Source organism: Podarcis bocagei, assembly GCF_964188305.1.
Source record: "Podarcis bocagei genome assembly, chromosome: 13".
NCBI lineage: Eukaryota > Metazoa > Chordata > Lepidosauria > Squamata > Lacertidae > Podarcis > Podarcis bocagei.
Genome location: NC_138138.1, coordinates 23,266,692 through 23,283,212, shown reverse-complemented (window position 1 = coordinate 23,283,212; position 16,521 = coordinate 23,266,692). Strand labels below are relative to the sequence as shown.

At 44.8% G+C, this 16,521-nt stretch overlaps 1 protein-coding gene across 9 annotated transcripts; it reads right to left on the bottom strand.

The window, feature by feature from the left end:
* Positions 1 to 382: 382 nt before the first annotated feature.
* On the bottom strand, positions 383 to 16,054 carry COPZ2 (COPI coat complex subunit zeta 2). Of its 9 annotated transcripts, none has more exons than XR_014001293.1 (11): positions 15,817 to 16,054; positions 13,162 to 13,274; positions 11,630 to 11,711; positions 10,205 to 10,296; positions 9,652 to 9,707; positions 8,377 to 8,454; positions 7,526 to 7,577; positions 7,343 to 7,394; positions 4,095 to 4,133; positions 2,841 to 2,951; positions 383 to 446 (listed from the first exon to the last, which is right to left on the bottom strand). XR_014001293.1 is itself a non-coding variant. In XM_081166866.1 (10 exons), the coding sequence occupies exons 1-9, from the start codon at positions 16,022 to 16,024 to the stop codon at positions 4,126 to 4,128; spliced, it is 741 nt and encodes a 246-aa protein (XP_081022992.1). In that variant the 5' UTR covers positions 16,025 to 16,053; the 3' UTR covers positions 383 to 446; positions 4,095 to 4,125. The 9 variants fall into 9 exon arrangements, 3 of the variants coding, with proteins under 3 accessions (XP_081022992.1, XP_081022991.1, XP_081022993.1); XR_014001295.1 differs by having other exon boundaries at positions 7,267 to 7,394; positions 15,817 to 16,052; XR_014001294.1 differs by lacking the exon at positions 7,343 to 7,394.
* Positions 16,055 to 16,521: the final 467 nt, after the last annotated feature.

Below are 16,521 nucleotides of genomic sequence, written 5' to 3'. Positions count from 1 at the left end.
AATATTACTTAGATGGATCAGCCTGATTTGACTTTTCAGGCTTACCATGCCATTACATTTATTCCAGTAATGCAGTTGTTAGGCAGAACTGCCGATTAGCAGGAATTATGGGAGTTGTAGTCCAAAAATGGGAAGGGCCGTAATAGATGATTCTATTACTTTGTTTAGAACACTTTTAAAATATACACACACTTTCCCCAGCCCTCCAAAGTTACACAGGTGAGTCCCTGGGAAATTAGTATTCTCTCTACTTGTCAGAGTCACCAACCAACTTGTACCCGCTGAAAGGTTCCATCCTCATCCTTTGGGGCAAATGGGAAGGGCTCACAAGAACAGAGCAACGTGAGAAAATGTAAAAGCGAAACTCTCCAAGGCCGTGTCCTTTGCTGTGGGTGACTTTATTTTAATAAGGACCACTTAATTTGTTCTTTGGCAGACTGCAGAACCTATGAACAAGTTGGGGGAAAAGAGAGAGAGAAAATGAGAACAATTAATTGCTTCTGTCTCCAATGTTTTCCAAACAGGCTAGGCCAAAGGGATGGGGAATCTGTAGGCCCTGCATTGGGGCAATTTGATTAGCCATTCTGAAGTTAAAACTAAAGGGATCTGTTGTTTGCATTTCTTTGCATCTTTACAAGCTTATCTTGGGAGATGGTTAACAAAGAGCAAGTCCAGAAATAAATTCACAGGAGCCAAAAGATCACTGGACCAAATATGAGGCAGGACCACCCAGCACTACCACCCTCAAAAGACATCCCCTACCCAAATCATCCAAAACACAGCATCTCTCAAACAGAAAGCAATGCATTGTGGAACATGTGTTCTAATAATCCCGCTCAGCCAGACGCACAATGTAGATGCAAGTCAACCAGCAGATACTGTGGTTCAAACCACCCTGTAAATCAGGAAAACATGTGGCCCTTCAGGTGTTGTTGGACTGCAACTTGCATTGTGTTGACCACACTGGCTGGGGCTGGTGGGAGTTGGAGTCCAATTCCCCATTCCTACTGGGAGTCATTTCTTTTGACGTGGAAGATCTTCCTCCAGTCCTGAATATGCAGCTGCCAATTGCAGTTATACAAAGCTATGGAAAAGGCACTCTGCACATACTCAAGAGGCATGCTGATGTTTGTTAGTCTGGTGTCACATCTGCCACTGCCATTTAAAAAAAAAAAAAAAGCTCTGGGAGCTAAATCCAGATGAACATTCTAAAGGAATCAAATCTTGGGAAGGGTATCAACCTAACTAGCTGAACACCAGGGGGCAGGTGTGTCTTTTAGATGAAGAGGGGTGATCACTGAATGCAAAATCAGGCTCTAGGACAGACACAAAAGTTTGTGATGGCCCGGGCAACTGGATGCTAAGGACCTCCCAACTCTATCCGAGTTCTCCCTCTGTTTGAAAATGATGAACTATATCATGTCCACAGTAATCTGATCACAACGTTTAAGCAAACATTGGTGCATATAGAGATATGCCAAGCATTTATGTGTGATGCCCTTTAGTTTTCCCATTGTGGACAAAGGGGATATTGGGCCCCAGTATGTCCTCTGTCCCTCACTGTAATGTGTCCCTTAGTGCCAGCCCCTCTCCCCTGACCCCTCCTCGGCTTTGTTTCCTGCTTGGCAGGGGGTTGGACTCGATGGCCCTTGTGGTCTCTTCCAACTCTGATTCTATGATTCTATGATTCTCCCCAGCTATGATGCTAGACCTATGTAAAGGGTGCTTGCAGTTGCTAGGCAACATGTGGCCCCACGGCGCTAGTTATGCGAAATGGTGCAGTTGGTTGCAAGTGTGCCCTATAGGCTAATACAGATTTAAACTGTCTTACTATCCATTCCCTCGTTCTAAGGAATCTTGGGAGATGTAGTCCTGTGTGGAAAGCTGCAAATCTCTAATGAAGAATTCTTAGCATTCGAATCAAACTACAACCCATGATTGTCAGACTAGATAAAGCCCATATAGATATGTAGGGTACATGTATGTTGTAAGATGGTGGAGGCATATTTCACATAAAAAAGTTGTCGAGCTACAAATTGTATTCTCCCATTTCGACAATAATTCAGGAGGGACTGCAAAACACAGCCAAAATGGTCTCTCATTCGGAGTGAAGGCAGAAAGCATTGCCCTTCATTCTTGCTTAGTATCATCACTTAGCATAATCTGATGGCCTATGCAGTATCGTCAGGGAGCCTATTCAGAGTGAAAGCAGAACTCTCTGCCTTCATTCTGATTTGGCTTTGTGAAGCTGTCATGCAGCCATTCCTGCATGAAACCTGATGGCCTCACACTACCTATGCGATCCTTGGTTGGCTGGTGTCAGAGCTACAGATAAGGAAAACAAGCAAGTTCAAACAGGCAATGAGCAGCGTGTGGAATAGTTAAGCAACTGAAAATTCCCACCAAGACTCTTTCACTGTGAAAAAGTTAAACTGACAATTTTGAGTATACCCCTAATATGCCACAGAGAATTGGGAGATGTAAAAAAGTGTTGAAGGAAACAGCCACATATCAGTTAGACTTGGCAAGAGCAGCCACGAGAAAGTAACATTCAAACAGGGAGTAGGCTCAAACATATCAGACTGGCAAACAAAGATCATCTTTGTTTATACCACGCTCTTCTATCTCCCCCTTCCCACCCCAGTTTTGAGGACCTGTCTCCTGGTCCCCGGAACTGCGAACATCAACTCATTGGGATATTTGAGCATTGATTACGCAGGTTGTTTTTTAGGCAATGGTTCTCGTTCTATGGATCGGAGCAACTGGGTTAAAATGGGAAATATTTTCACAGGCGAAAGCAGCAGCGCAGGCTCGAGGGGTTTATGTTGCCAACTACTTACTCTAAGGCAGCAGACAAGAAGAGGCAGTTAGTACGGTGTTAGGGGACCTGCCAGGGACCCACCCCCTGTCCTCTTGATCTATGCCATCAGGATTAACTTGGAGAAGACAGCCTGTAAGGAGATAGCTAGTGAGATTTGGGGGGGGGGGATAAGAAACCTTAGGGGAGGTGGAGCAGGATCGCTGCCAATATTACCAACATTTTTCAGCCTCTTGTTTGGCTGAACAGGGTCTGGTTTCAGGAAGCAACTTTCCGGTTTGTGGGAAGAGAAAACAGCAGAGTCTCTCACTTTGCGCTCTGTATCCTGTACACACTCTCCCCCTCCCTCTCTCACATACACACCTCTATGGCCACATGCTGATGTCATGCACGCACTCTGTGCAAACACATGCAGTAGAGTCCCAATGCCGATTTTTTAAAAAGAAAAGCTGCTTCTGGGCAGACTGGGTACTGAAGCTCTCCCCGCAGAAATTTCCCCAGCAGAGTTTTAATTGCACGTTTGCAAAGGCAAGTATATGCTTTGCTGGGGGAGAGGGCATGCATGCCTGTGGGAAAATATTGTGTACCACACAGACAATACCCATAACTGCCTCTGGCACACATCTTACATGCTACTAACAAACTCATTATCTGAGTGCGAATCCTTATATACCGTATTTTTCGCTCTATAAGACGCACCAGACCACAAGACGCATCTAGTTTTAGGAAAACAAGAAAAAAAATATTCTGAATCTCAGAAGCCAGAACAGCAAGAGGGATCGCTGCGCAGTGAAAGCAGCAATCCCTCTTGCTGTTCTGGTTTCTGTGATAGCTGCGCAGCCTGCACTCATTCCATAAGACGCACACACATTTCCCCTTACTTTTTAGGAGGGAAAAAGTGAGTCTTATAGAGCAAAAAATATGGTAGTCAAAATACACTGCCCATGCACGAGAGGATAGGTATAGGCAGGCTTGGGGATACCCAAATATTTGCAGAAACACAGAAAAACCTGGGAGCTGGAACCAGGGAGAGGGGCCCCATAAAACATCTTAGAACAATTTCTAGACACTTAGCACACTTAAGTTTTTGTTGGGGGAAGAAGGGAAAACAAGGAGGAAGTTGGGATGGAGCAGGGAGTAGCTGGAATCCTGAAGTGCTACACTCTGCACTGCAACATTCTGTTGCGGGTCCCACTTGTCTAACTAATCCGCACGACGACACCGCCAGCTGAGAGCAGGGTACCTGCACGGAAGAGATACTCCAGAGTAGACTCACCTGAGAGACACTGTGTTCAGATAAAGAGCTGTCATCCACCTAAAAACAGGCAGGGGAAAGGTGAGGAAATTTAAGGGGATCTGAAGAGCAAAATGCTGAAGACACAGACAATGACATTTCCTTTAAATATACCACAAGTGAGAAATTGAGCAGCTAAAGACCATTATGACAACATTTATGAATAAGTGTTGGGAGAGATACACCCAGGCCAACCCAGGCAGCTTTTTTCAGGGAGATCTCTTGAAGAACTAATTCAGAAGCCGAGATAGAAAAAAACTCATCCAGTCTTGCACTGGCCAGGACAAAAGGTGGGTAGGTGATGGCTTGAGGGGGGGGGGGAAGTATGGTGTTTTTCACTTTATCTGCCCCCCCCCTTTGTTGTTACCTCTGACAGCAGAGCAACAAGGGCTGCAAAGTTTTTGCACCTGTAACTGGGAGGCTTGTGAGGGCAGATCCCCTTCTTTGCAGGAAGAAAGAGGGATCTGTTCTGTTCTATCCTATGGCCCCTAGGATGACTTTCCAGGGACCATGGGATTGTATATTAACTAATTTTACAGACAAACTGGATGCAACACCATTCAGAGAATTATCAATGGTGGGCATGACTTTTTAAAAAGCCCACTCCCCCACAATCTGGATTAGGCTTCTGGCACGCGGGTGGGTGGGTGGGTGTTAAGTTAGGCTTTAACCCTTTCCCCCATTCTGCAGTCCCAATCGAGATCAAATGCCTCTTTGTAGTGAATGGGGAGGTAGCATGAATGGGAGCTTTTCTTCCATAACAACAGCAAGTGCAACCCCCCTCCGAAATTCCCACAACAGATTCCTGATCTAGATCAGGCCTCATGAGCCTGCCATTTGCTTTTTAAAAGCCATTCGCACAGCTGGTAATTCTGTGAATGGTTTCTTCGTCTAGTTTGGTCCTTAGCGGTCACCAGATAATGGGACAGGTCCTTTGACAGGTCAGTAATGGATTAAAGAACAGGGAGAAGGAGGAAGTAATAAATGGGCGGTTTTCACATTGGAGGGAATCTTCACATTGCATTTGGAATAGTGGAATAGTTGGAATAGTGTTTTAACATTCATAAATGATCTGGAGGTGGAAGGAAGCCATGAGGTAGTGCAAAATTTGCAGACAACTTCAAATTATTCAAGATGGGAAAATTCCAAGCAGACAGACAGTAAAGAATCCCAAAAGGTATTTTCCAAATGGACAATACCGTATTGGCCTGAATATAAGCCACATTTTTTTCCAAGTCAAATTGTGAAACGTTAAAGTGTGGCTTATATTTGCAACCTTATGCCTCTGGCAAAGCAGTGTGGCTCGCCCCCCCCCCCCCGAGGATGCAGCCCGAGAGCACGGGCACCCATCCTGTCCATGGCTCCTAATCTTCCCCCAAGCTGCCAAATTTTAAAGGTGTGGCTTATCTGCGGGTGTGGCTTATATTCGGGCCAATAGGGTAACATGGCAAATAAACTTCAATGTGCAGCTAAAGCAGTGTACATTGGACCTCATTGCTTCCTGCCTGATTATTCTCCCTCCATTGATGCCTCAACCAGCAGGCAAGTGGTGGCAATGGTGGCACTGAGAGAGGGTAGGAAGAGGTGGCTTTTAATTCGGTGCAAGACCCTATTCACTGTCCCAGCATCCCTAGGTAAAGATTCTGTCTGACACCATGGGAGATATGCAACCACGCACTGTGGACAATGATGAACCAAATGGACCATTCCTCTGACTTGGCTCCTCCTGTGCCTAATTCCATTAGCTGTTCTTGGGTCTGTTACCAGCCACAGTCACTCAGCTTTTCACCACCAGGCTCCTGTGTGAAACAGGCCATAAACAGAATCACCCCCATAGCTGCTGGAGGTGGGTACAACACATGCAGAGATAGTTCTGCAAGAGCCCTTAAAGGTTGGAAGCCAGGCTACTGATATTACATATCCTCTCCCAATCCTATTTCCCATCACAGGAGCAAAACCAGACGAATAGCAGCGATATTTAACATCGAGAGCATTGTTACACTCAAAAGTTTTCCATGCTGCAGGCTCATGTCCTCCTTAAAAAAAAAACACTTGGAAAGCAAACCCAAATATAGGGAGTGTTTGTGCATATTCTGATGAAGTGGGAACATAGTTTAATACTGCTGTTGACACAGCATGCTTAGAAGCTCACACATACACTATATCATACCAGGCACACACATGCTGCATGTGTTTTGCGGCTGACTCATCCTATACAAATATAGGCTACCCCTCTGGCCACTTATTAAAAATCATTTATTTAGCTTTAATTATAGTATCCCTCCACCAGCATTCTCATGGGATGAAAGACAGAAGCAACCCGTTCGCAGCAGGACACTTACGTAAAATGCAATAAAATTGCACCATTTTCTCTTCCCTTAATTGCAGAAAGTTTGCCATGTCTGCAATGGAAGGCACCCACAATCCTGTTGTCTAGCTGCCTGCTAGAGACATTTCTCTTTCCACAAGCCTCTTTAGAGAATTAATTTGATTCTGTGTTGGTCGTTTCTTAATTTACTTTGAAACTTTATAATGTTTTAATGATTTTACTGTATACTCTTTTTTTTTAATGAATTGGCAGTTCAGAAATCCTCTTGTAAAATAAATATAATAAAAAGTTGCATTCCTGGGAGGCAAGGAAGCAGCCACTGGTAATACAAAGGTTTTGTTTGTGCCCTATAGTAGATTCAGTCTCTTTTGCATCCCCTTGGCTACCTTTGTTTCCTACTTCTTTACCCAGCCACCTCCTTTTTGCCAACAACATACAATCTCATAGAACCATTGTGTGTGTGTGTGTGTGTTTATAACAACAGTAATTCGATATAAGCTGGCTAGAGATGCGCGAGTGCTGGCTTCACACAGGTTCTGGCCTAAATGGTACCATGAGATCAAAATGTCTAGGGCTTTACAGTATCTGGGCTTTGTTTGCTTTCTTGCAATTGTGCCCCCCTCCATTCCTACATGCACACAAGCTAGTTTTAGCCACAGCCCCAAAAAGGGTCTAGAGGTGTGGGAAAAGCCAGACAGGTAGAAAGGAGAGAAAGAATCTCCCCGGACGATTTGCAATGGGGGATAAAGGAAGCAGGAGGATTTTAACCCAGTCAGCTGCCATGCTGCATTAAAGCGACATGCTTAGAAGGAAGTCAAGTCTTACTCCTGCATCCTGTTTGCGAGAACAGTTCGCTATTTGTAGAGCCTCTCGGGCAAAATTTCATTGTATTCGGAGTTACCCGTGATGTAATCAAAGAGAACAAAGCCATAAGCTGCAGGCTCCGGGATCGTCTGAGGTGGAAAGAGGTTCAGGGAGATGAGCAAGGGAATAAAGTGCAGAGATGAGAGAATATTTACAGGAAGGAAGGAAGGAAGGAAGGAAGGAAGGAAGGAAGGAAGGAAGGAAGGGACGGACCACTTACCCTAAAATTCAGCTTCTGGATGACTTGCTGGGCATCACTTTCCAAAATCACACTAAAATGGAGAAGAAAAATGAAACATCTTGGGAAGGGAGATTTTGATCTGTGTCTCTGGCAAGAACTATGCAGTTGTTATGCAGCTGTTGCAAGGAATCCAGAAGCATTTGGGGAAGCGATTCTAAAGCACTTTACACTACTGATCCAAAGGCAACGTTTTGTTGCCACACACTGCATTTCTTTTAAGAAACAATTTGTGGAATTGTGGCTGTGGCTTACTGGCTGTTGTCAGTGATGAACAGCACCATGGCATTCCTTGTGCCATTTGGCGACATTTATTTTATGCGCTGCTGTTTTCTAAAGCCCTGTTCTCATTTTATATCTGATCTCTCCCTAGGCTGCACCATGGCAGTGTAAGAACATTTATGAGAGCCTTTAAAAACAAAAGTAGTAACTCCCATAAAGTTCCTCCCTTCCTCCTGGTATTTTGTGAAACCTTTTTCATTTCATTTCCCTCAAGCAAGGGAGCAATGCATCAACTGCAATTCTGCCTTTTGAAAAGGATAAATTACCTTTAATTGTGAGTCTCTTACTAGTTCAAAAAGTAGGAGAAAACACATCTAATGGGTTGTTTGTAAAACATGAATTAATTGAGCTCACATTTTGTTACTTGTGTTTACATTTTAACTGGATTCCTTAATGTGATTTAGGTACTCAGCTAGTGTTTGAATCTCAGTGAGTTGGATGAGCTATGGCAGATCCTTTTAACTCGATTTAAAACAGGGTGACATGAGCCAGCTTGCTGAGATCTGCCAAATTAATTCATTTCCCTTTTCTCCCCTTCCACATGATCTCACCCGCCATCAACGATCTCATCCACCACAAGGAACACCCCATCCATGTTTTCCACCAGGGTTCGCTTCTCCACGTTCTTTCTAGATACAAGACAAGGCAAGGCAACTATGAGCACCAGGAACATATCTACACTACTAGATTTAAACTAGTTTAGGAGTCATTTCTGTGCTAGTCAAGCCACATCTGGGGAACTGTGTCCAGTTTTAGGTGCCATATTTTAAAGGAGGACAAACAGGAGTGTGCCAGAAGGAGAACAACTAGGATGGTGAGAGTTCTGCAAAGGGGCAGAGCTTCTTGTTGTATTTGGACAATAAAAAGGAGTGCTGCCCAAATGATAGCAAAATGGATGGTACGCAAGCCTCCTTAAGGTCGGTATTCCATCGGCAGGGTGCCACTACTGAAAAGGCTCTCTCCTTCATTGTCACCAGCTTCACATTTGATGACGGAGCACCTAGAAAACAGTCACAGATGCAGATTCTTGCTACCAGTTTCTTGGTATTTGAAGAGACAGTCCATTAAAATACCCTATAAATCAAAGGGAACATTTTGGGAAGGAACGTATCTTGCCAATAAAAGCTTTTCTGGAAAGCAGAAAGCACTTTGAGCTTGGAGATACTGTTAATCTGCTATTGCAATAGACACAATCCACTGAGAAATTCTCATAGTTTTGCCATTCCCTGTAGCATGCAGCTTCACTTGCTTCTTTGAGCCATCTTATGTTCTTTGTTCTACAGCTACACTTCTCTGCAATATGCCCATCCTCTGTTTTGTACCAAACTATGATCTGGATTGGGGACACGGGTGGCGCTGTGGGTTAAACCACAGAGCCTAGGACTTGCTGATCAGAAGGTCAGCGGTTCGAATCCCCACAACGGGGTGAGCTACCATTGCTCAGTCCCTGCTCCTGCCAACCTAGCAGTTTGAAAGCACGTCAAAGTGCAAGTAGATAAATAGGTACTGCTGCGGCGGGAAGGTAAACGGCGTTTCTGTGCGCTGCTCTGGTTCGCCAGAAGTGGCTTAGTCATGCTGGCCACATGACCCGGAAGCTGTACGCCGGCTCCCTCGGCCAATAAAGCGAGATGAGCGCCGCAACCCCAGAGTCGGCCACGACTGGACCTAATGGTCAGGGTTCCCTTTACCTTTACCTATGATCTGGATTATGAGCACATGGGCACACATACTATCTTTGGGCAACAGGTCAGAGCGATTATTTATTTTGTCCCTTCCACTTTGTGAGAATCTCATTGATCTCCACTGGGATTAATGATGATACTCACCGCAGCATATGGTTGAGAGATTCAAAGAGACAGGTGAGAACGGACATCAACATCAGCTATTAAAAAGTGGGACCAAGAAAGGAAGACTCACATCAACAAAAACAAAATCAAGTGATCTTTTCAACATGTACTGTATTTCTCCCTGACCATCTACTAGAAACACACAGAGCAGACAGAACATAGGTTGTTTTCACGTAGGGGCCCCAAAGCTTTGCTGTAGCTTTGTTTTTCTGAAATTAGCTGGGAACAGAAGCAAACGGTGATTCTACACAACATGTAACATAGCATTATTACTTGGCAATGTGATGACTTTGTGCAATCTTTACTCAGAGTCCTGTCCATTTGTAAAGTCATGTGTAAGCTTAATTAGAACCTTTCTCTTCGTGGTTTCTACCTATAACTGTTTTCTGTTCAACATTTGGGGGGACGGGCCGGACAGAAATGAAAGGCAATGAAACCACAAAATAAAAAGTACAAGATATCACTTAAGGCTACATAAGTCACTATTTAGCTCATTTACCTGCTGGCTAAAAAAAATTAAAAAAATATTTACCTCATTCTCATGGGGACTTCCCACTACATAAAAGAAAAGATCAATGCTGCTTTTATAGACAATGGTCAGGCCTTCCAAAAAAGCAATCTCACCTGAGGAAAACAAGAAAGAGAAAAAATGTTTAGAGAGAGAAGCGGGAAAGCTCTTAGAATCATAGAATTGTATTGTTGGAAGGGACCACGTGGGGCATCTAGTCCAACCCCCAACGTTAAAATGCAGGAATCTTTCGCTCAACGTGGGGCCCAAACCCACGACCCTGCGATTAAGAGTCTAATGCTCTACCAACTGAGCTATCCCACCTTCGAGAACCTTACAACTCCATCAGGCCCTGCCTCATTTGCTTGTGGTGACCTTATTTCTGATTTATTTTTTATGATTTCTAACAATTTAATTCTACCCATGCTGCAGTTGTAAATGGATGGAATCTGAGTCAGCCAGGTCTTTTCTGATGGGCTCCATCTGACTGAGATGGAGCTTGTTTACCTTTTAAAGGGTGTGCCAAGCTGTCCCAGAGCTGAAGGGGTTTTCCTCTTGACTGCACCCAGAACAGTGTGGCATGGCAGAGTTAGGGACCAAAAGGAGGCCTGACTGCAGATAAGGTAAATGCCTTGTCCAACACACACAGGTTTCTAACAGTTAGAGCATACAAGATTGTGCTTGGCATAACATCTTCTAAGTGGCAGGTTTCTATTTTATTTTTTAAAGACTGCTTATTCCTCTCCAGATAATGGCTAACATTTCTACAGGAGTACCTATTTGAAATGCAAACCAGCGGAGTGGATTTGTCTTGGGGTAAATATGTCTCCATACCAGCAACTAAATTTGCTTCAGGAGTGCAGGCCAAATTCACCCCATACTCCTCCTCTTCCGCGGCGCAGAAAAACCTTCTGCAATGTGTCCTCCTCTTGATCTCTCTCCATCACTTAGGCCAACTGCTGGACCACTCCACATTGCCATCACCTGTCCCTTTGTCACTCCAAGTGTCTCTTTTCACTCTTGGTTGACGGAAATATTTCTGGTCCCACCTGCGCTATACATTTAAAGCAATATCATACCACTTTAAACAGTCATGGCTTTTCTCAACATATCCTGGGAGCTGCAATATTTTAAAGGGTACTGAGAGTCCCCCTATTCCCCTCACAGAACTAAGAAGACTGGTTGTTAAACCACTTTGGGAACTGTAGCTCCATGAAGGGAATAGGAGTCCTCTAACAACTCTCAGCCCATTTAACAAACTACACTTCCCAGAATTCTTTTGGGGGGCGGTATCTGTTTGAAGTGACACGATACTACGTTAAATGTACAGTGCAGATGTGGTCTCTGTTTCTCAAGGGAAGGAGAAGAGCCAAGGAGATCTATGGTTGAGTGCCTGGTGGTACTAGAGGCTGCTGGTTGTTTGTTTATCTTTAATGGCCGCATACTCACTGTCAGTCTTGTGGGTCTTGTTGAAGACATTCCTTTCGAAACTCTTCTGTTCCTTCATAGATGGAAAGGTGTCATCATAATACTGTGGAGAGCCAGAATAGGAGGCTCAAAACAAGGATGAGGCAGCATAGGAGTAGGGAATGGCTAACAAATAAGAATCAGCTCTATCCAGACTTTAGAGCAGGGATTGTGAACCTGTGGTCTTCCAGCTGTTACTGGACTACAAATTCCAACATCCACGATCACTGGATGTGCTGGCTGGGATTGATGAGAGATGGAGTTCCCACAACATTCACGTTCATTGAAAATGAAAATCCCCTCGATGTGAAAATTGGTAAAAGCGTGTTAGAGAACAGTGCTCCTGAGCAATAGATAGAGCAATAGCTATCAGGCATGATAGCTAAATGGAACTTCCATATTCAGAGACAATCTATATCCAAGCACCAAATGCTAGGGATAAACAAGGGGACACTATTAACTTCTTGGCCCACCTGGGAGCGCTCAGAAACACTTGGTTGGCTGTTGGTGGAAACAAAATGTTGGACTACATCAGAGGTGGGCTTGAATGCAGCCCTCAAATTTCTTGGATGCTCCCACCTCTGAAATCTTCTGTTTATTTCTGGGTTGGAGGGAGAGCGAGTGAAGGTGAGAGAGAGCGAGAGAGAGAGAGACTGGCCATGGATCTCTTGCCACTCTAGCCTTCATAGTCTGCTTTCTCTCTCAACAGTTTTAACAGTCTTTCACGCTCTTGCTCCTGCACTCTATGGTTTCTCTCTCAAGAATGAGTAACGTATACATTAGGCATGGGGAACATGTGGCCCTCAGTGTGGTTAATAGGGATGATAGGAGCTGTGTTCAGCGACATCTGGAGGTCCACAGGCCCTTCATCCCTCACATCAGTGATGAACAGAGAGTGAAAAACGATTACCTGTCAGAATGCATAAAGGTGGAATCAGTGGCTGAAATTGATGGGGACACATTTACGAGAAGAGGAAGTTATTCCCGTGATACGAAGACTCAACTGATGGAACTCAATGAACACAAAGAGTGTTTGGTCCCAAGTAGCAAAAGTAGCTTTTCAAAGGGATTGGATGGCTACATGGGGCACCAGTACAGCTGGGGCAATTAGCCAAGGTAATAAGGATCTCTTGCTGACCTCATGCTAGGAAATAACAGCAGAAGGCAGATGTTGCCCTCCTTATGCAATCTCCACCCCCCTGAACTTGGTTGGTTGCTGTTAAGCAGTGATCCAGCATAGCAATTCTTAATTTCTGGGATGGAGTCAACAAGCCCACCCCAATGAAGGGTCTGAGGACACATGCTGCGGGTGCACTGTTCAAATTAAGCAGGTCTCAATTCTCTGGGTGTGAGATTGACTGCAAGTCTCAGATAAGCTGGTCTGGCCTTCTCAAAGGACAAGTAGTAGGATTCCTTGTTTCATGTGTTTGACCTCCACTACTGAATGCACCCCAGCAGAGATCTTCTATTCCCAACCTGAAAAATGTTGTTCATAATTCTACCTGATGTCTTACCAGAGTGGAACTGAGCCTTAAAAAAAAATGGTGGAGGTACCTGCCTTGGCCAAAAGTCGCTGCCCAAAGCTGTCCAAGATGAAAATTGCCTTGACAGTGTAAAGGGACGGTTCCTAGAATCAAAATGAATTAATTTTACTTAGATGAAGTGATAAGAATGTACTTTTAAAAAGCCAGAAAATATTAAGTGATACTATTATATTATTATATTAAGATCTATGAACTGTCCCATTTAGCTTGTACTACCACAAATACAAGTACCATATACCATGTAGCTAACATATCTAAATATCTAAATCAATGGGCATTTTTGGTTGAAGAGCAGGGTAGTTGTTTTACAAAAATAAAAAATAAATATTTGTATGGCACCATTAATATATATGGAACTTAGCACAAAAATATATACAAAAAAGGACCCTGCCCCCTATAAGCTTACAGTTCAAAATTGTTTTGATTTCCCCAACTGCACTCAATCTTTTCACTCTCTGGACTGGCACTGCACCTCTTTCATTCGTATTTCTAGCTAACTAATTTCCGTGCATCTCCGACCTCACTGGTGTTTCTGCAAAGTAGGTCTACACCCACACAAAAACAACAAAGCCCACCACCAGCAGCCATATATTATGGCCTACCAAACGCTTCACAACTCTTTCTGCACTCCCCAAACAGGAAATGGTACTTCCTGTCTCTCTGGGTTTCCTCTACAGAACTTGTTCAAGAGAAGTTGTTTCCATAGCTTGTTTACTAAGGACCACTTGCTACTACTATTTCATGGTAGTGAGTTCTTGGGTCCCTCACATTTCTACATGGCAGACTCCCCTGAGGTGCCTCCTTCCATGCCTTTGGGTCCCACTCTGCCTGAAACCCACCCCTGTATGAGTCTCCCCATCTTCATTTAGTAAGGATTCTGTTATCTGTCCCTGGATGTGGAATGCTGAACCAGCTTCCCTCTTCCGGGGGTATGTCCCTTCCCCTTTCACAATACTGTTTTTTTGAGATCCCACTAATTCCGAGTGCCATCTCTTTTAACTTTGTATGGCTGATGACACTGTGTCAGTTCTTCCTGGGGACAGAACTGATCTTGAAGGACTGTGTCCCACAACAAATGAAATGGAAGTCCATTGGTATCTGAAGAAGTGTGCATGCACATGAAAGCTTATACCAGAACAAACTTAGCTGGTCTATAAGGTGCTACTGGACAATTTTTTATTTTCATTATTTTTATTTCTACAATAAATAGTATCTCTCTAGCTTTGTTGACCCCAGAAACCTAGAATTCTCCCCCATTTCCCCAGGGTTTCCTGATTCGCAATGTCTTTTCTGAGGTGCTCCTTGATGTGCTGTCCACTTAAGACTTTACAGTCGAAGAGTGGGATGAGGAACCAGAGGCACTCCTAATGTTGTTGGACTCTCGCTAGCCGCAGGAAGAACAGCCCACAGTCACAGATGCTGGGAGTTGTAGTCCAACAACATCTGCAGAGCCTCAGCTTCCTCTTCATTGATCTAAGACCTCCTGAAACACATACCTTGGGCCAAACCAAAAATAAATGTAAGCCATTTTGGCCTATAAGAAAAATTTCATATTTCATATTATGGCAATACATTTATTAGCCTCCTCCTTAGGTCAGTTATTCTCTTCTCCTCTGTTTTGTTTACAATCCTAGCCTGATTAAGACTTCTGGAGAACTTGAAAGCTTAAACACTGCTTTGTTATATTTTGTTTAGTCTAATAAAGGCATTGCCCTAATATGGATTTTGGAATCTTTCCTTAAGTAACTGTCACACCCTGTCTGTGGTGTAATCATTCACTCTGAATATTGCTTTTGGGTTAAAGGGTTCCCCCTGGAGAACGCTCACTTTGGACATTACTTCAACACTGGTAGGGGTAAACTGGTGTCCAGACCACACTATTTTCGACTGCAAGTGGAAGCTGGCATGATGGAACGGGGGACTCCCACAAGAAAAATAGATTCACCTACCCACACAGAAAAGGAGCCTATCAGGAAGAAAGACAGGATAGGCTGTGTTCCAACCCTTCTGCCTTAGCTCTAGTTTTCTATGCGCAGGGGTTTTGTTTTGCATAGGTAAACCCTTCAGTCATGTGACCCCCCCCCCACTTGCAGTCCAACGTGGTGCAGCTGAGACACATGTTTACCACTTTAGCAAGAGCTAGGCCCCTGCCGAGGACGCTTTGTCCTGTGCCCGTCCTTCTCAGGACGACGTTTGTTCTTAACGCGCCTTGCAAACACGCGCGTCGCCGTCTCCTGGGGCGTGCACACGGCCCTTGGGAACCGAGGTGCGTAAAATTCGGAAAATGAACTGTACAACGCATTTTGGAGAGCCGTTTCTGATCGCGCAGGCATTTGCTTCGGTGGCGGATTTCCCCCCGCCCCTACCGCGGGCCCGCCCTAGACATTTCTGCAGCCTCAGGCGCCGACATCTAGCGGCGTCTCCCCCTCCGCCCCACTCAAATGAAGGTGCATCGCGCCTTTGGGCACTTGAGGCAGACAGTTCCACAGATACAGGAGAGCAAACGCGTCAAAATGAATTGAATAGCTGCCCTTTCGCGCTGGCCAAAATCCTCTGAGGCGGCTGCCTAGCCCAAGGGCCGGCTTTCGCCCCTTTTCCCTCGCCGCTGCTTCCCCGCCCTCGTACCAGCATCAGCCCCGCGGGGATTTCCATGGGTCCGACCGGCACTCCGGCGGCGCGCTCCCCGCCTCGTCCCCTTGCGGCGCCCCCGAAGTGGTCGTGCTGACGTGGCCGGGCCTCTGCCTTTTGCATCTCGGATGTCTCCACGGCAGAGATGAGCTTCGGCCGAGCTGGGCTGCTCCGCCCCGCTCAGGCACTGGGTGGGCTGCCGCATCCTCCCTCCCCAGACCGCTCCCAGTAAATATAATACATATAAAGATCTCTCCTCAGGGGGGGACGACGACGACGACGACGGCAACAAAGTTGTGACAATTTGTAACGAGAGCTTTCTCTGCGAAAGAATTCTTGCCTGAGAATAGGAAAACCAGCTTTCATTCGAAAGAAAAGAGAGATGTACCAATTTTGGAAAACGTAAAAATGCTTCTCCCTCATTTTTAACCCACGCAGAGTCTTACAATACCTTAAAATTATGTATTTCGCTGCTCTCTCCTGATTTGATGTGCAAACTTAATGCATGATTCTCCTGGAAGTTTTTGAGCAAAATGCTTTGAGAAGAGCAACTGCGCAGGGCTGTTGGGTGTTGGCTCTCGATAAGTACCGGTCTGGCAGATTTATTATCATCAGACTACTCTCCTCCCCTTATTTGGTAGAGTGGATATTTATTATCAGGGCTAAATTTGAGCCCACTTAGGACTCAAGTTGTAAATCCTG

What these genes read in the sequence shown, in the direction of transcription:
- COPZ2 (XM_081166865.1), bottom strand. Translation starts at nt 16,024, where the DNA reads ATGCGGCAGCCCACCCAGTGCCTGAGCGGGGCGGAGCAGCCCAGCTCG. An exon ending in TCCCCGCGGGGCTGATGCTG is followed by an intron (nt 13,275 to 15,816) that starts GTACGAGGGCGG and finishes TTTTGATTCTAG; the next exon opens with GAACCGTCCCTTTACACTGT. An exon ending in CTGAACACAGTGTCTCTCAG is followed by an intron (nt 447 to 4,094) that starts GTGAGTCTACTC and finishes ACTTGTTCATAG; the next exon opens with GTTCTGCAGTCTGCCAAAGA.